The sequence below is a fragment of the Caretta caretta genome, chromosome 8 (assembly GCF_965140235.1).
Source record: "Caretta caretta isolate rCarCar2 chromosome 8, rCarCar1.hap1, whole genome shotgun sequence".
In the NCBI taxonomy this organism is placed as follows: domain Eukaryota; kingdom Metazoa; phylum Chordata; order Testudines; family Cheloniidae; genus Caretta; species Caretta caretta.
In genome coordinates, this window is record NC_134213.1 from 88961699 (window position 1) to 88988955 (window position 27257).

The 27257-nt window shown below is 45.3% G+C and overlaps 2 protein-coding genes across 3 annotated transcripts in view; one reads left to right on the top strand and one right to left on the bottom strand.

The window, feature by feature from the left end:
• WLS (Wnt ligand secretion mediator) overlaps window positions 1-27257 on the top strand; it is a 117023-nt gene that overhangs the window by 52445 nt on the left and 37321 nt on the right. The gene's annotated exons all lie outside the window — the stretch shown is intronic.
• Window positions 16565-26528, bottom strand: LOC142073057 (uncharacterized). The gene is made up of 3 exons (XM_075131942.1): window positions 25949-26528; window positions 25122-25560; window positions 16565-16721 (listed from the first exon to the last, which is right to left on the bottom strand). The coding sequence occupies exons 1-3, from the start codon at window positions 26526-26528 to the stop codon at window positions 16565-16567; spliced, it is 1176 nt and encodes a 391-aa protein (XP_074988043.1).

The window sequence follows — 27257 nt, forward strand, 5'->3', positions numbered from 1 at the left end:
TGGATGGAAGATGGAGGCATGTAGGTAAGTATAGCGGTCAGTAGTTTTCCTCTATAGGGTGGTGTTTATGTGGCCATCGCTTATTAGCACCGTAGTGTCCAGGAAATGGACCGCTTGTGTGGATTGGTCCAGGCTGAGGTTGATGGTGGGATGGAAATTGTTGAAATCCTGGTGGAATTCCTCAAGGCCTTCTTTTCCATGGGTCCAGATGATGATGTCATCAATGTAGCGCATGTAGAGTAGGCGCATTAGGGGACAAGAGCTGAGGAAGCATTGTTCTAAGTCAGCCATAAAAACGTTGGCATACTGTAGGGCCATGCAAGTACCCATGGCAGTGCCGCTGATTTGAAGGTATCTGTTGTCCCCAAATGTGAAATAATTATGGGTGAGGACAAAGTTCAGCCACCAGGGTTGCCGTGACATTATTGGGGATACCATTCCTGACTGCTTGTAGTCCATCTTTGTGTGGAATGTTGGTATAGAGGGCTTCTACATCCATAGTGGCTAGGATGGTGTTTTCAGGAAGATCACCGATGGATTGTAGCTTCCTCAGGAAGTCCGTGGTGTCTCGAAGATAGCTGGTAGCGTAGGGCCTGAGGAGGGAGTCTGCATAGCCAGACAATCCTGCTCTCAGGGTGCCTGAGATGATGGGGTGTCCAGGATTTCCAGGCTTATGGATCTTGGGTAGCAGAATATCCCTGGTCGGGATTCCAGGTTGCAGACTAACACGGCTGCTACTCTGAAACCTGTCATTATGGAAAAAAGTTACAGTTGTAATTACAGAGTTACCGTTGCTGCACGGAGTTGCTATCAAAACCTGGCTATGACACTCACGTCTCCAGCACAGGAGTGTACCTTTTTCTGCATAGCCTTAACTTCTGGGGCCATATAGTTGTACTGGTCTTGGATGGTTAAAGCATGAAAACAGATCAAACTTAATTAACAATTCTGATCTTTGAGCTAGAGTGGAATGAATCTATTCACTTAACTTTGTGGCTTTAATAGGAGTGAAAAGTGGCAAAAATGTACTCCTCTAATTACAATTAGAGGCACTGTTGTCCAATGGATGTGGCACTGGTCTTGGAGTCAGGGCATCTGGGCTCTGTTACTTGATGTACCACTGATTTGCTATGCAGTCTTGGGCAAGACGGCTCATCAGGGCCTCTTCCGTTTCCCTTCCCACCCCACTCTTTATTTTCTTTTAGACTGTAGTCCCTTCAGAATAGGGATATTTCTTTTTTTTTTTTTTTTTTTTTTTTAATAAACTGTCCCCAGCACAAAGAAGCCCCAAGATCTGTTGTGGGAGGAGGAGAGGAGTCTCTAGGCCCTACCATAATGCAAAAATAAATAATACTTTTTATATATACAGGGAATGGGGATCTCTTGTACAATAACTTCTGTCCAAAGAAGTGCTGCTGTTGGTGATTGGAAGGGGATTTTCACTTAGTCTTGGGAAATTGTACCTGTACTGAAAAATCACCCCAGGAGTCTGGTCAATATAATATACATGTTTATGCCAGTAGCAACACCTTGGCTATCTGAGGTTATGATTTTTTACCTCACGTTGATATTGCTGTGAATAACTTAAAAATCCACCACCAACAAACTTTTTTCAGAATAGTGAAAGCTAGCTTGGACCTGATAAATTAGCTTGTTTATTCCAATCCTGCTGCTGGTTAGTGTAATGAAGCAGAAGTCCATTGTACATGCTCACTGGGTAGTGGTGGCTCTGCACAGAAGGGGGTAATTGAGTAGAAAAGCAGAATGCTCTTGGTGCATGGGAGAAGTTAATGCCACATGAGGTCACGAGGCTTCAAGCTTTAATCAATGTAGACACAATGCAATTGAGATTTTTCTAAAGGGCTTGTTTATAGTGTGAGATCAAGGGTTAGTAGTTAATTTGAAATGCTGTAGGTGCTTCAGAAAAGAAAGTACAGAATATACATCTCACAAATATCGTTCCGAGTAGAATGGGATAGATGTGACCGTTCTAAATTTTGGGCTGAACCCCCCTGTATAAGAAATGTTTCAAAACAAGGGCCCCTTAGATTATCTCTCCTCTAAACTACAGTTAATCTATGTACTGCTATAGATGTACCTAGTACTGCAAAATGCAATTCATCTTTTTGTCCAAAAGAACTTGACATACTTAAACTAAACAGTGCCCTGAATATAGCAGAGCACTGGACAAACAGGGTGGGAGTGCGGTCTCTTGGAACGCTTCATGGGACAGGTGGGTATTCAGGGAGCGTGTGGCTGTCTGCTTCTTGTTGGAGAAGAAACAGGGTGCTTGGTGAATGTCAGTGGGGAAGATTGTTTGATTTATTTATCAGTAATTAATTCTCTGCACTTGCTACAGCAGAGAAGTTATTGTGACAGCCACCATCTTAGGGCTTGTCTACACTGGCCATTTACAGTGCTGCAACTTTCTTGATCGGGGTGTGAAAAAACACCCCCCTGAGCACAGCAAGTTTCAGCATTGTAAAGCACCAGTGTAAACCATGCACCAGCACTGGTAGCTATGTCGGTAGCTACTCTGTATGAGTGTGTGTGTTTTGTTTTTTGAGTGCTAGGAGAGCTCTCCCCCTGCGCTGCAACCACACAAGCCATGTTAACGTGCTGCTGCCACAGCGTTTTAGCATTGCCCGTGTAGACTAGCCCCCTTAGCTAACACCAGGATTTGAACCCAGGACCTTCAGAGCTGAATTGAGGACTCTGAGGCCTTGCCTACACTAAAGGGAAAAGTCGATCTAAGCTACACAGTTTGGGTTACATGAATGGCACAACTCAAATCAACATAACTTAGATCTATTTACTACAGGGTCCATACTATGCAATGTCAACGGGAGACTCTCTTCTGTCGACTCCCCTTACTCTTCTCGATCAGGTGGAGTTTGGGAGTCAACGGGAGAGCGATTGGCGGTTGATTTTAGCAGGTCTTCATTAGACCCGCTAAATTGACTGTTAATGCATCTTGCCACAGTGTTGATTCTCCGGTAGGTGTAGGCAAGCCCTAATACTGATCTGCTTTGTGGAGACTTTGTAGTAGTAATGATTTCAAGGAGGAGACTTTTCAAGTTCAAAGGGAGGCATAACAAATTGTTTTTAAAGTGGAACAAAGATAATGAAAGGGCCATTTAAATTTTACTCTCAAATAATTTTCAGAAAATGTGGTTTGTGCCTTATTTTACTTTATGATGTATAAAGCCCTAAGAGGCATGTTTTCTGGGGTGTCCTAATTTTCTGCTTTTTTTTTTAACATTTTAGAAATAAAGTGAGTGTTAAATATAGCCTTTCCTGGTCTTGGAGAACTGGCTGAGGCTCTTGGAAGGAGGTACATTGTTCCCTCAATTCTTAATTGGAGAGTTGGAGGTGAGGAAGCTTTTTGCTGAAGCTTCATCTTCTCCACAATTCATCAGTCATTTTTGTTAACACCTTATTTCACTTCAGTCGAAGTTTGAAAGTGGTGATGGCTTTGTGCCCAGGCTACAGCTGATCAGATGTTTTCCAGTGGGACTTTTTTTCATTGGAAAATGCAGATTCATCTAAATTGAAGTGTTCCATGTAAATATGTCAATTTTGATGAATTTCCGGTGGGAAAACTGCAGGCTCACCAGGCTGTCATGGAGCTGGGACTCTCAGGGCTGCCAGGCGCTTCAGCTCCTGAGTCAGCTGGCTCCCTGGACTACTAGAATCCCATCAGTCTGGAAACCATGCCCCAGAGCTCCTATCTCCACGTCGGCCAGCGAGGTAGAATTTTAGTTTTGAAATTTTCTAAATAGAACATTAAGTGTTTGTTTTTGTTCTCCTGGAATTTCCCTTCTGTGGGCAACTTAGAAATTTCTACTTTCTGTTTTGAAATTGAATTGTTTGTTTGGGAATTTCCCATGGAGGAGAACCCTTCTGTGACACACTTAAATTGATTTGCAACTGGCTTATGTTAACTTGGGCCCAAATTTGGTTTACAAGCCACACAGGGATTTGCATCCTTTTAGCCAAATATTTTAAAATCAATTTAGTTAAACTGGTGCAAGTTGAGTGTTTTCAAAACCACTCGAAAAATCCTTTCTCTTCTCCACTCCTTAATTTTCGCATCCTTGAGATGTCCTCTAATTCAAGTCTGTCTAGCTTGGACAAGACCTGAATATTGAGTGTATATCTTAAAACAAATCCAAAACCAACAATTGACTTCAGGCTCATGCTATATATATTTTTTTCCCTGCTTTATGTTGTAAAATGAACTCATGAGGAGTTTAACATAATTCCTTCACTGCCTTCAGGCCTTCTATATAATGTATAAAGAAACAAAAAAGAGCCCAAGCCTGGTTTCTGGCCCATTCCCTTTTCACTTGAAGGTCCTCCTTAGGAGAAGAGTGCAGCTAACAGAATGAAAGGATGAGAGCACAGATGTAGACTGGGCAGGCTTATACATGGCCTTAAAGGTGAAGGCAAGAACTATAGTGCAGAAGGTAGACTAATCCAGTGGCCCCTCATGACAAACAGCTTTAATTTCTTCTTTGAGTAGTGTCCTGTGCATGCTCGACCGCAGGAAGTGTATTCTTTGTATTCTTGATTGGAGATTTATTTATTTTATTTTTTTGTCAGCAGTGTCCATGGTCTGCAACTGCACCCTAGATATTCTCATTCTCTGGTATTGAGGGGTGGGGATGCTGCCACTCCAGTTCCTTCTCAACCATCTGTGGCTTGAGTGGGGGTGTCACTGTGTCTGTTAGCTAGCCATGTGGCTTGCTACCTGTCTCACATTTTCTTTTTTTAATTTTTATTTTTACTAATTTTGTTTTCTGTTTAGCACAGTGTGTAGTTTTTAGGGGAGGAGGTTTAGTTGCGGGGAGGGCTATCCTCCTCCTCTTCATTCATATGCCTAATAAGGGCCTTTGTTTGTTTTTTCTTGGGCCTCAACCCACAGCCTTGAGTAACAGGTTATGCCCAAGACCCATGGGTTTAAACCCTGTTATAGATCTTATTCCCACAGTACTGGATGATTAAGGTGCCTCCACTGCTTGGGAGAGACTTTTATCCCCTCCAAGTGTAAGATCTGTTTAGGATTTAAAAGCAGATCTAAAAAACAGAGGAAGAACAGGTTAAACTCCTGTTAATGGAACATTCCCTAAAACCCATGGTGTCAGTCACCCTCTGTACATCTGATTCAGTTGCCCAGAGACCTCTTGTGACTGTCGCTGCTGCAACAGTAAGCAAATCCCCTGTGGTTCCTCCAGACCAGGGGACAGCAACCTTTCATAGAAGAGCAGTCATTTTGGTTTGTTTGGGTTTTTTTGTCTTTGACCAAAATATTTCAAGAGCCACATCAGCTAAGCTACTTGTAGAGTTAGAATTGATCAACTAATTGAACATATTAAAGTTATTACTACTCACCAGTACTTTTAATGACAGGTTTCAGAGTAACAGCCGTGTTAGTCTGTATTCACAAAAAGAAAGGGAGTACTTGTGGCACCTTAGAGACTAACCAATTTATTTGAGCATGAGCTTTTGTGAGCTACAGCTCACTTCATCGGATGCATACCGTGGAAACTGCAGAAGACATTATATACACACAGAGATCATGAAACAATACCTCCTCCCACCCCACTGTCCTGCTGGTAATAGCTTATCTAAAGTGATCATCAAGTTGGGCCATTTCCAGCACAAATCCAGGTTTTCTCACCCTCCGCGCCCCCCCCCCCCCCCAAACTCACTCTCCTGCTGGTAATAGCCCATCTTGATTATCATACCTTGATTATCAGACACATTGTGAAGAGAGTGGTCACTTTGGATGGGCTATTACCAGCAGGAGAGTGAGTTTGTGTGGGGAGGGGGGCGGAGGGTGAGAGAACCTGGATTTGTGCTGGAAATGGCCCAACTTGATGATCACTTTAGATAAGCTATTACCAGCAGGACAGTGGGGTGGGAGGAGGTATTGTTTCATGGTCTGTGTGTATATAATGTCTTCTGCAGTTTCCACGGTATGCATCCGATGAAGTGAGCTGTAGCTCACGAAAGCTTATGCTCAAATAAATTGGTTAGTCTCTAAGGTGCCACAAGTACTCCTTTTCTTTTTACTGTGGAAAGTGTAGAAGATCTTTTTTTATACACACAAAGCATGAAAAAATACCTCCTCCTACCCCACTCTCCTGCTGGTAATAGCTTATCTAAAGTGATCACTCTCCTTACAAAAAGAAAAGGAGTACTTGTGGCACCTTAGAAACTAACCAATTTATTTGAGCATAAGCTTTCGTGAGCATAAACTGTAGCTCACAAAAGCTTATGCTCATATAAATTGGTTAGTCTCTAAGGTGCCACAAGTACTCCTTTTCTTTTTGCCAATACTTTTAATGTGACTTCTGCTGTTGGACATCTTTAGAGAGTTGCTCAATGTTTGGTGAATATGCCATGATTTTCATTTTCGAGCAGGACTAAAGACTAACATCTTGCAGTTGGCTCCTCAGTTGCCTTGGTAATGAGCTGTTTGAATTTGAATATAAACAGGAGGGGGCTCCGGGCAGGGAATTGGGGTGCATGGTCTGGGAGGAAGTTTGGGTGCAGGAGGGGGTTCTGACCTGGGGCGAGGGTTGGGATGCTGGAGGGGGTGTGAGGTGCAGGCTCTGGCCAGGAGGCGCTTACTACAGGGGACTCCCAGCCAGTGGTTCAGCAGAGCTCAAGCAGGCTGCCTACTGAAAGGAGCTGGCTGCTGGCATGTCTGTATGCCCCTGGTGCGGGGGCAGTAGCTCTATGTGCTGCCCCCACCCCCAGCACAGTCCTCACAGCGCCCATTGGCCGGGAACCATTGGCGGGGGCGGTGCTTGTAGGCACGGGCAGCGTATGGAGACCCACTGCTCCCCTTACCACCAAGGGGCGCGCAGAGATACTCCAGTTGCTGGCCGGGAGCTGCCTGAGGTAAGCTCCAGAGCTGCAGGTTGCCAACCCTGCCGCAGACCATCAAAAGAAAGAGCCCATTCCTCAGAACAGGATAAGAAGCAGAAAGTCACCCTCTTGGTCTGGATTTCAGGAGCATTGTGTTCCCCCTAAGGGTACTACTGGGGGGGCCCCATCTCCTCTGGTACAGAGACCCTCGGCACTGGCTAGAAAAACCACCTGTGTACTGAGAAGCCATCTGTTAAACAGCTTACAGCAGCCCCTCAGCTGGCACCAGACTCAGTAACTCCACAGCACAAGGGCTCTAAGGTTAAGCTGAAATCCTGGTCAGTACCACCTTCTGCCGCCAGCAGAAAAGGGCATCGAGATCATACTTCAGCACCGTCTCCAGTACCACCTGACATACTAACTCTTGAGAGTACTTACCCTGTACCATCCAGGCTCTTGCTGGGAGGATCTTTGGATCCTGGAAGAATCTGAGTCACTTTTGCCTCAGGGTAATGAAAGATGCTCCCTGCTGCTACTAACTTACCTTCCAGAATCTACCTACCCTCCAGTACCAAACCAGTCACCAGTTTCTCATTCCTACTGTACCATCTCGCCAGCCAAACAAGACTTGACCGCTGTACTGATGCGATTATTGGATCTTTTCCCCAGCCCCTGGTACCCACTCAACTAGCAGTACTAGCCCCACTTGCCCCTCTGATGGACCTGGGGTTTGATACCTAATCTGATTCTGAGGTGTCCATGCAAGGCTCCATTCCACTAGGGCTCAGTCTGTCTCTCTTGTGTGTCTACAGAGCAGCCTGGTCTTTGGATGTATGTTTTTCCCAGCCCAAAGCTATTGTGCCTGCTTCCAGAGCTGATGTGGCTTTTGGTGATGCTGTTCTAGTCTATACTGAATCCATCACTTCTGCACCCTCTTCTGTAATTGAGGCGCAACTTGGGAATCTCCTGTGATGTACCACCCATAGGGACACTACTTGAAGAGCTTACTTACCTTATACGGTAACTCAAGTTCTCTTGGGGGGCGGGGGGGTGAGTGTGTGAATGGGTTCTCCACTACCTGCCCTCCTTCTCCTCTGCCTCAGAATCTTTGTGCTGGACCTTGGAAACTGGAGAGGTGGTGGATCCACCTCTCTTCCCTCCCCTTCCCCGATAAGCCCTTGGACCAAAGCACAAAGATATATCTAGGGCACAGGCCTGCGGACACCGATTAAAATTTCTGGTCAGGAGTGCACAGATGTAAACCCACTTTGTGGTGGAGCACCCCTAGGGAGACACATCTCAAAGACCTCCAGTTACTGTGCAAGGTAAGTAACACATCTCCTGTCATCTCAGTCCTATTTACTCCAAGTTTTATGCTAGAGGAAGGCAAGAGTACTCCTGTGTGACTGTGTTTAAGGCATCAGTTAATTCTGAATATTTGATATCAAACATGTAACAAACTTCCACCGTCTTACCTTATAGGAGAGTGGTCTGTATGTAGTCTAAAAAAACTGAGCTGACAGTTTAGTATACTAACTATTGGAGGTCATTGGGACATTCCTTTATTAAGGACCTGGCATCAAACACTCTGCAGCAACCTACATAAGCTTTTGCAGCCTGGTGGGGTTGTTTCAGATCAAATACTGGCACAAGTGAACTTGAGATCTTGCAGTGGGGGCTTGTCTACATGGGGAAGTTAGTGTGAAATGACTAGGGTGGGAAGTTAGTGTGATATAGTTATGATTGTCCACATGGGGAGTTAAAATACACTCTTATTCTGCATTTAAGAGTGCCTCTTTGTTATAGGTTAATCTTTCCTAAACCACAAAAAGGCACTGGTAGGGCATGTCTGCAGTGTAATCGGCTGTTGTGACTGCATGTGCAGCATGTACAGTATAAACATACTTGAGCTAGCTGTGGTCACACTGGATCAAAGCTACCTCCATTAACAATAGCAGTGGAGCTGCAGCTGTTTGGGTTAGTTGCATCCCCTTGGGACGTTGGGTACATACTCAAGCGGGTGCTTCACTGCTGCAGTTGTTAGTGAACTAGCTTTGATCTGGTTAGATCAAAGCTAGCTCATATATCATGTGCTGCAATCACACTTCCCGATTGCAATGCAGACATACCTTCTCTGCAGAGTAAGATTGTTCACAGGTGGAGCTAGTGCACAATAGCTATTCTGAGCTGGCTGTTATGGGCTCTTTTCCCATGTAGACAAGCCCTAACAATATAAGAAAGTATTTTTGGCAGATAGACACGTGGTACTAGGTTTTTGGGTAAGGGTTGAATCTGGGTGCTCTGGAGGAGAGACTATTAGAGTCCCAAAAAACAGGAATGCAGCATTAGGATTAAAAAAAAATGGCTGAGGTATGTACAAACTGGCAATAATAGCTAGCAATTTAAATAAAATAATGGCGATCTCACTATCAAGAATTCAAGGTTGTAGGTTTTTTAAAAAGGTCCTGAGAACAGTGCAGCACTACCAGCTTCAGTCTTCTGGCTTCCTAGAACTCCTGGATCTATGATAAATAATACTTAAGTTCTAGCTTACGTCTTTGGTTGCATCCGATGAAGTGAGCTGTAGCTCACGAAAGCTTATGCTCAAATAAATTGGTTAGTCTCTAAGGTGCCACAAGTACTCCTTTTCTTTTTGCGAATACAGACTAACATGGCTGCTACTCTGAAACCTGAAGTTACATGAATTACTTAAATTTAAATACCCCTAATCCTAATAAATGATGGCTTGTTTCATAGATATGACTTGAGTGGAAGACCCATGTATCATTAGCTACAGAATTACTTTTAATATTAAAAGTTGGAAAAATCGTGTAGGAAATTGAGGGTGGTACCACAGTGTATAGTGAGGAGTAATGCAATAACAGCAAAGGAAACTTAGCTGAAAATTCAAGAAAACCTCTTCATAAGGAGAGTTACTAGATTTAGCAAGAGGGAGAAATGTTGCCTGAGAGATCTGTTTTACCCTAACTAGATTATCGACTAAAAATATCAAAGGGTATAGTGCTTCCCTGGCAGGCTGTTGTGCAGGCTGCTGCATAGTCTGGCTAACGCCATGTAAACTGGAATATTCTTTCCCAAGGCTTATGGGGTTTTTTTGTGAGTAAGGAATCTTTGCAGTTGCTTGTTGCAGAGGTAGAACAATCTGACCCCCTACTTAGTCAGACAGAGATGACCAGAGTTTGTCAGCAAATACCTTCCAGACAAACTTGTTACAATATGGATATGAACAAGCTTTGAACAGTGTTGTAGCCATGTTGGCTCCAGGATATCTGAGAGCTCAGGTGGGTGAAGTAATGTCTCTTATTAGACCAAATTCTGTTGGTGAGAGGAACAAACTTTTGAGCTACACAGAGGTCTTCTTCAGGTCATCTGTAGCTTGAAAGCTTGTCTCTCTCATGAACGTAAGTCGGTCTGATTAAAATACTGTATTTCATACTATGTTACCTCCTCCCCCTTCTCTCTTTGAACATAGTGTGAGAAATGGCAAATATTCATTGCTTGAATCAGGACTTCTTTGAAGAGCAATGAGCTGCAATAGACAGGCTACTGAGTTGCCTCTTGTGTTCATCTTCTATGCCTGCCCACCTGTGAGTGTTCTCTGGGTATCCAGGACTGTGAGTTAGTTACCTTGTTACCTCCTGCTTCTAGTGAGAGGGAGTCATCTTGTGGGTGTCAGCTCCTGAGCACTGCAGTTCTCGCCCTTTAGTCACTCAAGCTGTCTCCACTGGGCTATGCCAGCCCTTCCTTCACCTTGCAGGTTAACAATGGGTGAAGCCTAATCCCTGAATCCCTTTGATTGTTCCCCTGTGATGTCCAGCTCCTGATACTAGCCAATCCCAGATCCTTTGCACCCAAAGATGCAACATACCCCAGTTTACAAGTTTTTCCTGGAAATAACACTCCTGTAAACCACACGCCACTTGTGAGTAAAAACAAAGTAGGTTTATTTGAGAGAATAAAGATTTAACTAGAAATGAGAGAGTGATGGAAAAGCAAGTGGTTACCGTACAATACAAAACCAAATCATAAACACACTTATCGATAGTTTCCTTTCCTATCTATTCAACTGAACTGGCGGAGGGGGCAGGATTAATTTAAAAAAAAATCCCCTTACTCTATTGCCAAGAAGGCTGGCTTCTCGGTAACCTTGATCCAAAATGTTCGTGAGAGCTCACTTGCTCTTCCCAAGAGGTTTCCTCAGTGAATGGAGCCAGAGTGCCCTTTCCTGTACTCTGATACTGGAAAGTCTTTCTTTTTGTTTCTGTTCACAGCCAGGATGAAGCTCTGTCTGCAGTAATGACCCCTTCTTAGCCCCTCTCCCCACCACAAATAGGTTTTGATTGATTGGTGATGTCTTTGGTGGTTTTCCATTAATAGTTCTGGGAGGGAGCAAGCTTGGTCAGTTGAGCCTTGCTTTACCTCACTGGCTGATTAGGGAGGAGTGAGAACTCCCTCCTGCCTGGATGGGCCATCCCTGAGGCCCATTACTTCTTGGTGATTTAAGCTCTACTCCAGTCCATAAAGCAAACTTCCAATATAAATACATTGTTCCTTTAAATGTGACCTGTACATACCTCTTGTAATGATTTGAGTCTTGGTAAGTTACAAGCTTTCTGTAGACACCTCATGATATCCCTTAAGGATAAATGCCCTGCAAGATGTGTGTTTAGTAGTGTAATGAGTCTGTCAGGTCTGAGGTGAAAGCTATTGACAAAGAGCAGGGGGATCCTTTGCCAAGCAGTCTCTGTTACACCATCAGAAAATGGGGGGGGGGGGGTCTGGATAAACCTTGGTGGTAAGGAGACTTGGAGGTGACCATTAGTTACTCCTTATGCATCACCAATATTGCATGCACACTCACGCCTTGGAGATTCAGCCTCACCACCCAAGAAATGAGTGCTATGAGTTGCTGTCTCGACTTGGCTAGAGGAAGGATTTTTCATCCAAAAATTCTACTGATACCGTTCAGGTCAACCAACGTTAGCAACAGTGGGAACTCTAGCATAGCTGGCTTTCTGGCTCCAGAAGCTGTTTTCAGCACTATGTTAATTAGATGGCTCGGAGCAAGTGTGTTCAGCACAATGTCTGCTTACACTTGCAGGTGCCAGTTTCCCAGTTGGGCTTCCAATGTGGCAAATTCTGGAGGTGTTTAGTGGTGGTAGTAGAGCAGTGGTCCTCAGACTGTGGGGCCCTGCCGTCTGGGGTGGGGGAGTGTTACAAACTTTTCGGGGGGGAGGGGAGGCCCAGTGGGGCCCAGGACAGCCCACACAGGGGTTAGGGAGGAAGTGCTGCCCAGCCCTGCTCTGCCTTCAGGCTACACTCTGGCCCTGCCCCATGTGCTCCTGGCTATGGCCCCAGCCACAACTCCAGCCCCAACTGTGGCCCCTGGCTCCTGGGGGGAGACCAAAAAAGTTTGGGGACCCCTGTGTTAGAGGTATTTTCTGTTAAACCTTGCCTACACCAGTGGCTCTCAATCTTTCCAGACTACTGTACCATTTTCAGGAGTCTGGTGTGTTTTTTTGGGGGGGTCTTGTCTACCCTCAAAGTTACTCCTCACTAAAACTACTTGCTTAGGCCTGGTCTACACTACGAGTTTTATGTTGAATTTAGCAGCGTTAAATCGAATTAACCCTGTACCCGTCCACACAATGAAGCCTTTTTATTTTTTTACATAAAGGGCTCTTAAAACCGATTTTTCTGTACTCTTCCCCCAACGAGGGGAGTAGCGCTGAAATAGACATTGCCGTTTCAATTTAGGGTTAGTGTGGACACAATTCAAAGGTATTGGTCTCCAGGAGCTGTCCCATAGTGCACCATTGTGACTGCTGTGGACAGCACTCTTAACATGGATGCACTTGCCAGGTGTACAGGAAAAGTCCCGGGAACTTTTGAATCTCATTTCCTGTTTGGCCATGCAGAGCTCATCAGCACAGGGGTGACCATGTAGTCCCAGAATCGAAAAAGAGCTCCAGCATGGACCAAACGGGAGGTACTGGATCTGATCACTGTATGGGGAGAGGAATCTGTGCTATCAGAACTACATTCCAAAAGACGAAATGCCAAAACATTTCAAAAAATCTCTGAGGGCATGAGGGACAGAGGCTACAGCAGGGACACAACACAATGCCATGTGAAACTTAAGGAGTTCAGAAACCAAAGAATCAAACAGATGCTCTGGGACAGAGCCACAGACATACCACTTCTACGCTGAGCTGCATGCAATTCGGGGGGGGCTGCCACCACTACCCTATCCCTGTCCGTGGACTCCGATGATGGGGTACTCTCCGCCATGCCTGAGGATTTTGTGGATGGGGAGGAGGACGAGCTTGAGGAGAGCACACAGCACACCGTTCTCTCCAACAGCCAGGATCTTTTTATAACCCTGGCTGAAATACCCTCCCAACCCAATGAAGCTGGAGAAAGGACCTCTGGTGAGTGCACCTTTTTTTTTAAATATAATACATGATATAAAAGCAAGCGTTTTTTAATGATTAAGTAGCCCTGAGGTCTTGGGATGCATTCGTGGCCAGTACAGCTACTGGAAAAGTCTGTTAATGTGTCTGGGGATGGAGCGGAAATCCTCCAGGGACATCTCCAGGAGAGCTTCATGGAGGTACTCTAAAAGCCTTCCAGAAGGTTTCTGGGGAGAGCAGCCTTATTCCATTCTCCATGGTAGAACACTTTACCACACCATGCTAGTAGCAAGTAATCTGGTATCATTGCATGACAAAGCCTGGCAGCATATTGTCCTGGTGTTTGCTGGCATTCAAACAACATCTGTTCTTTATCACTCTGTTATCCTCAGGAGAGTGATATCGTTCATGGTAACCTGGTTGGTTGAAATAGGGGAATTTAATTAAGGGGACATTCAGAGGTGGCTGTTTGTTTGCCTGTGGCTGAAAAGAAATCCTCCCTGCAGTTAGCCACACAGTGGGTGGGGGGCATTGGCACTGAGCTGTTCGTGTTTGGCTAGCTGCCATGTGGTGGGGGGGAGGGGTAAAACAATCATCCCCAGAGAATTGGATTGCAGGGGGAGGGGGGGGGCTGACGGGGGTTAGTTTGGCTGCTGCATGTTAACAGGAAAACCACAGCACTAAATGGCCAACTCAACGTGCTTTGCTTTGTATGGGAGAGGAGGACGCTGCTGTTATGAAGGTTTCAGAAGCCAAAGGACTATGACTTTCCATGGCCACCTGCAAGCCGAATTCTGTTGCCTGGCACTGAATGTGTGATCTCTAATATCAAAACCACAGGCACTCAATATAAGATGCAAAATGCAACCTTGTACCAATATCACATGTTCTATGTATTGTGAATAGTGTTGTTCACCATGAAAGAGTATAGCTATTGTTCTGTAAAATGTATCTTCCCGCCCTTTTTTCCTCCAGCAGCTGCAAATGTTTCAAGCCTCCCTCCTCTGTCCCAAAGGCTATCTCAGATAAGGCGGCAAAAAAAAGCACGTGCGATGAGATGTTCTGAGCTCATGCAGTCGTCCAGCACTGACCAAGCTCAGCAGAACGTGTGGAGGGACACAATAGCAGAGTACAAGAAAGGGGCCGATGAATGTGAGGAGAAATGGCCGCAGGAAGATCAGAGGAGGCATGAGGCAACGCTGGGGCTACTGCGGGATCAAACGGACATGCTCCGCCATCTGATGGAGGTTCATGAATGGCAGCAGGATCACAGACTGCTGCTGCAGCCCCTATTTAACTGCCCTCCCTCCTTCCCAAGTTGCCCAAGAACGTGGGGGGGAGGCTCTGGGCACCCAACCACTCCACCCCAGTGGGCAGTCCAAGCAACAGAAGGCTGTCATTCAAGAAGTTTTAAAGTGGCCTTTTCCTTCCCTCCTCCCACCCCCACCCAGGCTACCTTGTGAGTTATCTCCCTATTTTTATAATCCATTAATAAAGAATACATGTTTTTTAGATGATAGTGACTTTATTTCCTTTGCAAGCAAGATGTGATCAAAGGGGGGAGGGCGGGTGGCTTACAGGGAATTTAGAGGCAACCAAGGGGGCGGGTTTTCATCAAGGAGAAACAAACAAGTGTCACACAGTACCCTGTCCAGTCATGAAACTGGTTTTCAAAGCTTCTCTGATGCGCACCGCGCCCTCCTGTGCTCTTCTAACCGCCCTGGTGTCTGGCTGCGCGTAACCACCAGCCAGGCAATTTGCCTCAGCCTCCCACCCCACCATAAACATCTTCCCCCTTACTCACATAGAGATTGTGGAGCACACAGCAAGCAGCAATAACAATGGGAATATTGGTTTCGCTTAGGTCTGAATGAGTCAGTAAACTGCACCAGCGACCCTTTAAACATCCAAATGCACACTCTACCACCATTCTGCACTTGCTCAGCCTATAGTTGAACAGCTCCTTACTACTGTCCAGGGTGTCTGTGTACAGCTTCATGAGCCAGGGCTTTAAGGGGTAGGCTGGGTCCCCAGGAATAACTATAGGCATTTTAACATCCCCAACAGTTATTTTCTGGTCTGGGAAGTAAATCCCTTCCTGCAGCCATTTAAACAGACCAGAGTTCCGATGACTCGAGCGTCATGAACCTTTCCTGGCCATCCCACGTTGATGTTGGTGAAATGTCCCTTGGGATCCACCAGTGCTTGCAGCACCATTGAAAAGTACCCCTTGCAGTTTATGTACTGGCTGCCCTGGTGGTCCTGTCCCAAGATAGGGATATGCATTCCATCTATAGCCCCACCACAGTTAGGGAATCCCATTGCAGCAAAGCCATTTAGTATGACCTGCACATTTCCCAGAGTCACTAGCTTTGATAGCAGCAGCTCAATGATTGCGTTTGGCTACGTGCATCACAGCAACCCCCACAGTAGATTTGCCCACTCTGAATTGATTACCAGCTGACTGGTAGCTGTCTGGTGTTGCAAGCTTCCACAGGGCTATTGCCACTCGCTTGTGAACTGTGAGGGCTGCTCTCATCTTGGCATTCTTGCGCTTCAGGGCAGGGGACAGCAAGTCACAAAGTTCCATGAAAGTGTCATTACACATGCAAAAGTTTTGCAGCCACTGGGAGTCATCCCAGACCCGCAACACTGTGCGGTCCCACCAGTCTGTGCTTGTTTCCCCGGGCCCAGAATCAACGTTTCACAGCATGAGCCTGCCCCATTAACACCATGATCTCCAAATTGCTGGGGACTGTGGTTTTAGAGAAAACGGAGTTCATGTCCTCATCATCATGCTTCCGTCACCTCCTTGCCTGTTTTTTCAGGTGCTGGTTCTGTACAATAATGCACGAGGTGTTTACAGTGGTCATAACTGCTGCAGTGAGCTGAACGGGCTCCATGCTTGCTGTGCTATGGCGTCTGCTTGGGCAATCCAGGGAAAAGAGCGTGAAATGATTGTCTGCTGTTGCTTTCCCGGAGGGAGGGAGGGTTGACTGACGACATTTACCCAAATCACCGGCAACAAATTTTTGGCTGCATCAGGCATTGGGAGCTCAGCCCAGAATTCCAATGGGCAGCGGGAACTGTGGGATAGCTACCCACAGTGCACCGCTCGGAATGTCGATGCTTGCCACGGTACTGTGGACACACACCACCGAATTAATGTGCTTAGTGTGGACGCATGCACTTGACTGTCCCCCAAAATTGATGTCTGTAAAATCGGAGTACTTTCATAGTGTAGACGTGGCCTAAGAGACCGTCTGTTTCTGTTGGTCATTACTCAGTTTATTGCATGCACTGGAACTGGTGGCGGCACTATCTTCATGTAAGTTCTTAACTGAGGAGTCCGAGGTATTTGCACTACTATCAGCACATTCATTATAATTCAGTTTGTCTGCTCCTTTTCTTATATTAACAATCAGACCTAAAAATATAAAAGTGTCAAAGCACACTGTTACTGAAAAATTGCTTACTGTCTCATTTTTACCATATAATTATAAAATAAATCAATCGGAATATAAATATTGTACTTGTATTTCAGCGTGTATAGAGCAGTATAAATAACTAATCATATGAAATTTCAGTTCGTACTGATTTAGCTAGTGCTTTTTATGTAGCCTGTTGTAAAAGTAGTCAAGTATCTAGATGAGTTCATGACCCCCTAGAAGACCTCTGTATACCCTTGGGGGTATGTGGTACCCCTGGTTGAGAACTACTGACCTACACTAAAGAATTTCTGAAAAGCTGCCCATTCTATGACACACTTCCTGATTAATAGTCCTTGTACTTGGTTACCTCTAGTAAATTATCTAAATAGTAATTACTGCATTTGTTTTTCATTACAACAGCAATTGTAGATCTCAGGCTAGCAATACCACACTGTATTATGCTCAGAAATGTCATTTTTAATGACCTTTCTACTGAAATATACCAAGGCACATGTACAACTGAACCAAATGCAAGCATGTAAACAGCATGGTTAAAAACAGCATGCTTTGGCACCAATATGTAACTGAAATCTCTTGATGGTAGAGTTGTTTTGCATAGCACTTTGTAATACTGTTAGTTGACTTGGCTGCAGTTTCACAAACCGTTTTCTCCACTTGGTTTAACGCTTTCTCCAATTTAATGGGATCTGAGCCAAACAAGTAAAGTAAGCCAAGTGGCAATGCTTGTTTGGTGTACAGTTCCTGACAAGAAATATATAGAGATTGTCTTTTCTTTCTCAGAGCTATAACTTTGGCTGGGGAGATATCTGAGGTTGCAGGCCAAGTATCTAAAATCATAATCAGCCAGCAATGAAAACATATATTTAAAGCCATAATGAGTTGCATCAAAGCAGGAAACATTAAGGAAGAAATCATGATCCTTCTTAATTCAGAAATGCCTGCTTTAAATCAAAGACCTTACAATGTGTATAAAAGCTCCAGGAGAGTTTTTTTTCTTTTTATTTAAAAAAACAAAACTAGAATTCAAACTCTTCATGCAAAGCTGCTGGTTTTTTGTTAGTCATCAGTGCTAGATTACTGTCTTGTGGGGCTAAAGGAATTTAACACTCTACTGCGAAGGTGCATGTTTAATGGGGTGGTGGGGGATGGAAAAAAACAAAGACACAGGCTTTAACCATAGAATTATCAGGGATTTGTTTTTGCTGGGGCTGTGGTAGCCTATACTTTGCTTCTCATGGCTCCCTAGTGGGGCCTGTGGAAGCAGTGACTAGATGGAATGCAGTTTAGGGACTATTGGAGAGGGGCAGTATATGTCTGAGGAGATCCACTGCCTTGATGGTGCTACAATGGCATAAAGGGCCATCTGGGCACGACTTAGTCAGGTCTGTATGGTTTTTATAGTGGAGGGCAGAGACAACAAAAGGGATCTTTGTGACAAAAAGATCAAAAGTTATGTGATCTGTTCTGTAGCTAACTGCCTTTAATAACCTTCCCAGATGAAACCCATTCAGAGCTGTAACTAGACATTTTAGTGCCCAGGGACAGCAAGCATATTTGCACCCCCTGCTGGGTTTTTTCCCCATGTGACGTTATTGACATGAACAGGAACCGTATAGATCATCATTGCAACCAAGGTCCTGTAGTGGCACCAAATCTTGTATAAAGGGGGTCGAATAAGGTGTCTAAGACAAGGTTCTAGTTTGCTGGTTATGATTATGTTATCTGTGTGCATGTATCATTTTTGTATTTAAGGTTATAAGTATTAGCTCTATACTGTCTGTAGTTCAAACTTATGCTATGCTTCTGGGAGACACACCAGACAAGTTGGCGTCAGCTCTGCCTAGCCTGCTTGATGGCCCATTAAGAACCATCAGCTACACAATTGACCCATTGAAAGAAGGCAGACACACCTTTCAGAGTAGAAGCCCTGTTAGTCTGTATCCGCAAAAAGAAAAGGAGGACTTGTGGCACCTTAGAGACTAACAAATATATTTGAGCATAAGCTTTCGTGAGCTACAGCTCACTTCATCGGATGCACCCGATGAAGTGAGCTGTCACTCACGCACCCGATGAAGTGAGCTGTCACTCACGAAAGCTTATGCTCAAATAAATTTGTTAGTCTCTAAGGTGCCACAAGTACTTCTTTTCTTTTTGCACACACACCTTGTGACTCAGCAAGGCATTCAGAGACATGCCTATGGACAGAACTCTGAGGTTTTTCCATGCCATGTGATGGACAGCTTGTCTTTGGGTCAAAGAAAGAAAGAGACCACATGGCAAGAGACTATAAAAGGCTGATGCCTCATCTCCATATTGTCTTCAATCCTGCTTCTTACCTCTGGAGGGATTTTGCTACAAAAGGAAGTTCTACACCCCAGCATTTTTCTGCCCCCATGACTTTGCGCCCTGGGTGGCTGCCCCGTTTGCCCCACCCTGGTTACAGTACTGCATGTATTGGCTATGTTGCTCTGTTTCTCGGTTCATCCAAGTACCTGCAGATAATGTTTTGAAATAAAATTGTGACGGTAGTAGCCCCCCGCCCCAGAAAACTTCCCTTTGAGCTTCAACTGTCCAGCCTGCTCTTGGAATAACCCACATTTCTTGCCCTAATGAGCACTTTGGGGCTTGTCTACACTTAAAGCACTACAGCAGCACAGCTGCACCACTGTAGGGCGTAAGTGTAAGTACCACCTACAAGGGTCTCCTGTTGGCATAGGTAATCAGTCTCTCCAAGAGGCACTAGCTAGGTTGATGGAAGAAGTCTTCCTTGACCTAGCACTGTCTGCGTGGGACTTATGTCGGCTTAACTAGCCAGATCAATGTGGTCTTTTCACACCCCTGAGCGATTTATAGTTGTGATCTGATTTTTCTAGTGTAGACCAGGCCTTGTTCTTGTCAGTTATAATAACTTTGTCATAAATCTAAACTCTCATTTTACAAATCAGCTCAGCCAAATAGACCAAAGGGGCAGTACTCACTTTTTAAAAATTGTTCGAGTAGACCTGTGTATAAGTCTGACCCCAGATGTACAGTACCTTCCCTCTTAACCTGTGTAAATTTGATTTTTAAACATTAGCTTTAATAAAATCTGTATATATGTGATGTCTGTCTGATTCTTGAGCCATTTTATCTGTGTTTGAGCTTGCTGGCGTGTGTGTTCCAACTAATTATAAAAATCAGACTGACCAGGATTTTGTCCTGTGAATTCCTACACCTTGCTGTATGACTGGAACTGCTGCAATCTGCATGTGGGTTTTATTACTTTGTGAGTAAATCAACATACCAAAAAGCATTACCAGCAAGTTCTTTACTGGTTGTTGAGAGCTAGTGGTGACAGCATGAAAACAGAATTCTGTAGGAGCTTAGAGTCTGCATTGACTCTAGCCCCCTTCTTTCATATTTAAAATGACCACACTTACTATGTCGTTTTCTTCCTGTAGATGTTTTGACATGGATCACTGGCATTCTGCATGCTATTTTTCTTTCTCCCCTCTCTAGGTGATAGAGTGAAAATATGTAAATGGTTGGAAGGGGTGTTTTGAATCCTTTCCCTTTCAAGTAATTTTAGATGAAGTTTCCATTTATATTTTCATATCAGCAGGGCACTTGTTGACATCATCTGTGATGATTCTGAGGAAAGCTGTTTGTTTTGGTACACAAAAAGTTTAGTTTGGGGAAATTTTTTTTAATTTTTTGTATGTGGAAAATTTTTCACTTTTCAAAACGTTCTGGTGTTTCAATGAAACAAAAATCAAAAGAACATTTTTTTTCAGAAAATACTTCTCTGACCAGCTCTAGCTCTGATTTCAAAAAAACTGGATAATTGAAATAAATGCAATACGGAGTATCTTATATTAATGCTACATCACTTGTAATGCTTCAGAAAGCTGGATATCAGTTGTTAAACTAGCACTGTGGTAGGAATGATCTAGTGGACGTTATTGAGAGCTCAAACTATATTGAATTGGTTGCTATGAAGAATCGTGGAGTGTGTTCTGGTTTGTAGTGACTCTCTTTTTAGTTTATTTGGTATAATGCACATCTAGACATAGCCTTATACTGTAAACACTTGTCATAATATTTTAGACCTATTATGACTTCCAGCACTTACCAAGTGTTGTGATATTTGAGAAAATGCCAGAGAGCTCTACTGGATGAACCAGAATGCAGGCTGATGTCACTTCCTTTTTTAAAATATTGGCTGTGGGTTTTTAATGGGGGGTGGTGGTGGTGGTGATGGGGAAAGGAATATAACATTTAAGGAATGTCTTGATTGCCTCACTCTACTGAGAGTTGTAGCTCAGTTGCTAATTGTAATGACCATTAAAAGTGAACTGGTGGGAGACCAGATAAATGCATACCACACTTCTTATTACTCCTTGTGTACTAGGGCAAACATTTATTAAACTGAGATGTTTTGCATCTCCGAACCTCTGACCCTAATTTAGGTAATCACTATTTAAGACGGTCCTTACATCCCACTGAAATCAAATGTAAAGTTCAACATGTTTCAGATGCTTTCCTGGATTGGGGCCAATGCAAACGCTTTCCCTTCTGGTCATAATAACCTGATTGTACTCTAAATGTCGTGTATCTAGAGATAGTGTGTCATATATTCTAAGATTCTTTTGGGGGGTATTTTTGATTTTTTTTTTTATACTAATGGCAGTTGGTTGTAAAGAGGAAAAAGATTGTTTTCATTTAACAACATAATACAACATTTTTGTGATGCCACAATTTCCATAACCAATTGATACCAGAGCCCCTGGCTTTTTAGACTTTGGTTTAAGCAGAAGCAGCAAGAATGTTTTCGTTTAATGTTAGCTGGTCCTCTCTTCTCCTTTTTTAAATGCCACAGATGGGGTAGTTTTCCTGACATGTTTTCTGCTTTGTATGTAGAGAATGTTTGTTTGTCTTTAGAAGCACCAATCTGGAAGTGATTGCATGCTTCATGAAATGCCCAAATGCTGTGAAAAGCACAAAACTTCTTCTTTTTTCCTGGTTCAATTTTTGTACTGCCACTTCCCACTCTGGAAAATAAGTCCTACTGTGTATCACACAAGACTGCAGGAATATGAACACTCAGCTAGGAATGGGAGAACTCTGTCATAGTTGGAACCCTCTCAAAATCATGATTGCCTGATTCAGAATCAGAATAATTCCAGTTCCACTTAGCTCCAGGGTTTGTGAGTTCTCTGATGCATATGTGTAGTTTTAAAATATTTATTTCCCAGGTGACATTAGAAACATGGCAGAACTACTTTCACACAAGAATTATCATTGTTTGCATAGTAGAAGCGATGTTAAAACAAAAACTTTATTTCTAAGAGAGAAGAAGAACTTTAAAAACCCCCGAACACCATCAAATTCTTTGATTCCTACATCCAGTACTGAAAGATTTGTTGGGGTTTCATCTGTTTTATTTACCTTTTAAGTCTAAGGGTATGTCTACACTACGGAATAAGGTCGAATTTATAGAAGTCGGTTTTTTAGAAATCGGTTTTATAAATTCGAGTGTGTGTGTCCCCACAGTAAATGCTCTAAGTGCATTAAGTGCATTAACTCGGCGGAGCGCTTCCACAGTACCGAGGCAAGCGTCGACTTCCGGAGCGTTGCACTGTGGGTAGCTATCCCACAGTTCCCGCAGTCTCCGCTGCCCATTGGAATTCTGGGTTGAGATCCCAATGCCTGATGGGGCTAAAACATTGTCGCGGGTGGTTCTGGGTACATATCGTCAGGCCCCCGTTCCCTCCCTCCCTCCGTGAAAGCAAGGGCAGACAATCATTTCGCGCCTTTTTTCCTGAGTTACCTGTGCAGACGCCATACCACAGCAAGCATGGAGCCCGCTCAGGTAACCGTCACCCTATGTCTCCTGGGTGCTGGCAGACGCGGTACGGCTTTGCTGCACAGTAGCAGCAACCCCTTGCCTTCTGGCAGCAGACGGTGCAATACGATTGGTAGTCGTCCTCATCGTGTCCGAGGTGCTCCTGGCCGCGTCGGCTGGGAGCGCCTGGGCAGACATGGGCGCAGGGACTAAATTTGGAGTGACTTGACCAGGTCATTCTCTTTAGTCCTGCAGTCAGTCCTATTGAACCGTCTTATGGTGAGCAGGCAGGCGATACGGACTGCTAGCAGTCGTACTGTACCATCTTCTGCCAGGCAGGCAAGAGATGAGGATTGCTAGCAGTCGTATTGCACCATCTTCTGCCAGGCAGGCAAGAGATGGGGATGGCTAGCAGGCGTACTGTACCATCTTCTGCCAAGCAGCCATGAGATGTGGATGGCATGCAGTCCTTCTGCACCGTCTGCTGCCAGCCAAAGATGTAAAAGATAGATGGAGTGGGTCAAAACAAGAAATAGACCAGATTTGTTTTGTACTCATTTGCCTCCTCCCCTGTCTAGGGGACTCATTCCTCTAGGTCACACTGCAGTCACTCACAGAGAAGGTGCAGCGAGGTAAATCTAGCCATGTATCAATCAGAGGCCAGGCTAACCTCCTTGTTCCAATAAGAACGATAACTTAGGTGCACCATTTCTTATTGGAACCCTCCGTGCAGTCCTGCCTGAAATACTCCTTGATGTACAGGCACCCCCTTTGTTGATTTTAGCTCCCTGAAGCCAACCCTGTAAGCCGTGTCGTCAGTCGCCCCTCCCTCCGTCAGAGCAACGGCAGACAATCGTTCCGCGCCTTTTTTCTGTGCGGACGCCATACCACGGCAAGCATGGAGCCCGCTCAGCTCACTTTGGCAATTAGGAGCACATTAACCACCACACGCATTATTCAGCAGTATATGCAGCACCAGAACATGGCAACGCGATACCGGGCGAGGAGGCGACGTCAGCGCGGTCCCGTGAGTGATCAGGACATGGACACAGATTTCTCTGAAAGCATGGGCCCTGACAACGCATGCATCATGGTGCTAATGGGGCAGGTTCATGCTGTGGAACGCCGATTCTGGGCTCGGGAAACAAGCACAGACTGGTGGGACCGCATAGTGTTGCAGGTCTGGGACGATTCCCAGTGGCTACGAAACTTTCGCATGCGTAAGGGCACTTTCATGGAACTTTGTGACTTGCTTTCCCCTGTCCTGAAGCGCATGAATACCAAGATGAGAGCAGCCCTCACAGTTGAGAAGCGAGTGGCGATAGCCCTGTGGAAGCTTGCAACGCCAGACAGCTACTGGTCAGTTGGGAATCAATTTGGAGTGGGCAAATCTACTGTGGGGGCTGCTGTGATGCAAGTAGCCCACGCAATCAAAGATCTGCTGATATCAAGGGTAGTGACCCTGGGAAATGTGCAGGTCATAGTGGATGGCTTTGCTGCAATGGGATTCCCTAACTGTGGTGGGGCTATAGATGGAACCCATATCCCTATCTTGGCACCGGAGCACCAAGCCGCCGAGTACATAAACCGCAAGGGGTACTTTTCAATAGTGCTGCAAGCTCTGGTGGATCACAAGGGACGTTTCACCAACATCAACGTGGGATGGCCGGGAAAGGTGCATGATGCTCGCATCTTCAGGAACTCTGGTCTGTTTCAAAAGCTGCAGGAAGGGACTTTATTCCCAGACCAGAAAATAACTGTTGGGGATGTTGAAATGCCTATATGTATCCTTGGGGACCCAGCCTACCCCTTAATGCCATGGCTCATGAAGCCGTACACAGGCAGCCTGGACAGTGGTCAGGAGCTGTTCAACTACAGGCTGAGCAAGTGCAGAATGGTGGTAGAATGTGCATTTGGACGTTTAAAGGCGCGCTGGCGCAGTTTATTGACTCGCTTAGACCTCAGCGAAACCAATATTCCCACTGTTATTACTGCTTGCTGTGTGCTCCACAATATCTGTGAGAGTAAGGGGGAGACGTTTATGGCGGGGTGGGAGGTTGAGGCAAATCGCCTGGCTGCTGGTTACGCGCAGCCAGACACCAGGGCGGTTAGAAGAGCACAGGAGGGCGCGGTACGCATCAGAGAAGCTTTGAAAAACAGTTTCATGACTGGCCAGGCTACGGTGTAAAAGTTCTGTTTGTTTCTCCTTGATGAACCCCCCCGCCCCTTGGTTCACTCTACTTCCCTGTAAGCTAACCACCCTCCCCTCCTCCCTTTAATCATTGCTTGCAGAGCCAATAAAGTCATTGCTGCTTCACAGTCATGCATTCGTTATTCATTCATCACACAAATAGGGGGATGACTACCAAGGTATCCCAGGAGGGGTGGTGGAGGAGGGAAGGAAAATGCCACACAGCACTTTAAGCACAGCACTTTAAAAGTTTACAACTTTAAAATTTATTGAATGACAGCCTTCTTTTTTTTGGGCAATCCTCTGTGGGGGAGTGGCTGGTTGGCCGGAGGCCTCCCCACCGTGTTCTTGGGCGTCTGGGTGTGGAGGCTATGGAACTTGGGGAGGAGGGCGGTTGGTTACAGAGGGGCTGCAGTGGCAGTCTGTGCTCCAGCTGCCTTTGCTGCAGCTCAACCATACACTGGAGCATACTGGTTTGGTCCTGCAGCAGCCTCAGCATTGAATCCTGCCTCCTCTCATCACGCTGCCGCCACCTTTGAGCTTCAGCCCTGTCTTCAGCCCGCCACTTACTCTCTTCAGCCCTCCACCTCTCCTCCCGGTCATTTTGTGCTTTCCTGCACTCTGACATTATTTGCCTCCACGCATTCGTCTGTGCTCTGTCAGTGTGGGAGGACAGCATGAGCTCGGAGAACATTTCATCGCGAGTGCGTTTTTTTTTCTTTCTAAGCTTCACTAGCCTCTGGGAAGGAGAAGATCCTGTGATCATTGAAACACATGCAGCTGGTGGAGAAAAAAAAAGGGACAGCGGTATTTAAAAAGACACATTTTATAAAACAGTGGCTACACTCTTTCAGGGTAAACCTTGAAAGTTAACATTACATACATAGCACATGTGCTTTCGTTACAAGGTCGCATTTTGCCTCCTCCCACCGCGTGAACGGATTTTGGTTGAATGCCAGCAAACATACACTGCAATGCTTTGTTCTACAGTGATTCCCCAGTACGTGTTGCTGGCCTGGAGTGGTAAAGTGTCCTACCATGAAGGACGAAATAAGGCTGCCCTCCCCAGAAACCTTTTGCAAAGGCAGAACCGCAAATGCCAGGGCAAAGTAATCCTTTCACATGCTTGCTTTTAAACCATGTATAGCATTTTAAAAGGTACACTCACCAGAGGTCCCTTCTCCGCCTGCTGAGTCCAGGAGGCAGCCTTGGGTGGGTTCGGGGGGTACTGGCTCCAGGTCTAGGGTGAGAAACAGTTCCTGGCTGTCGGGAAAACCGGTTTCTCCGCTTGCTTGCTGTGAGCTATCTACAACCTCCTCCTCATCATCTTCTTCGTCCCCAAAACCTACTTCTGTATTGCCTCCATCTCCATTGAAGGAGTCAAACAACACGGCTGGGGTAGTGGTGGCTGAACCCCCTAAAATGGCATGCAGCTCATCATAGAAGCGGCATGTTTGGGGCTCTGACCCAGAGCGGCCGTTCGCCTCTCTGGTTTTCTGGTAGGCTTGCCTCAGCTCCTTCAGTTTCACGCGGCACTGCTTCGGGTCCCTGTTATGGCCTCTGTCCTTCATGCCCTGGGAGATTTTCAGAAAGGTTTTGGCATTTCGAAAACTGGAACGGAGTTCTGATAGCACGGATTCCTCTCCCCAAACAGCGATCAGATCCCGTACCTCCCGTTCAGTCCATGCTGGAGCTCTTTTGCGATTCTGGGACTCCATCATGGTCACCTCTGCTGATGAGCTCTGCATGGTCACCTGCAGCTTGCCACGCTGGCCAAACAGGAAATGAGATTCAAAAGTTCGCGGTTCTTTTCCTGTCTACCTGGCCAGTGCATCTGAGTTGAGAGCGCTGTCCAGAGCGGTCAGAATGGAGCACTCTGGGATAGCTCCCGGAGGCCAATACCATCGAATTGTGTCCACAGTACCCCAAATTCGAGCCGGCAACGTCGATTTAAGCGCTAATCCACTTGTCAGGGGTGGAGTAAGGAAATCGATTTTAAGAGCCCTTTAAGTCGAAATAAAGGGCTTCATTGTGTGGACGGGTGCAGGTTTAAATCGATTTAACGCTGCTAAATTCGATCTAAAGTCCTAGTGTAGACCAGGGCATAGGGAGTAACTCTTTTCTCACATTGGTGTAAATCAGGAGTAACTATTAAAGACCATGGAGGTTCACTTGTGCAAAACTAGTTTAAGTGAGAGGAGACTAGGACCCCAAGTGCTTGCTTTCAGTCACATCTCTGGCCCACCATTGCTTTGAAGTGGGTAGTAGTCTAGATTAGACACTAGTCATTCCACTGGGATAAAACATAGTTTGTGCCATGGAGTAAAACTTGCTGATCTCTGAAGTGCTGCCAGACAGCTTCAGAATCCAGATGTCTTATAAATTTCTCTTTACTTCTCCACATGTCCTCAAAAGATGAGCAGCAAGGGCACAGAACAGCATATTTTTGAAGCATTCAAAGAGAGCTACTAAAACTG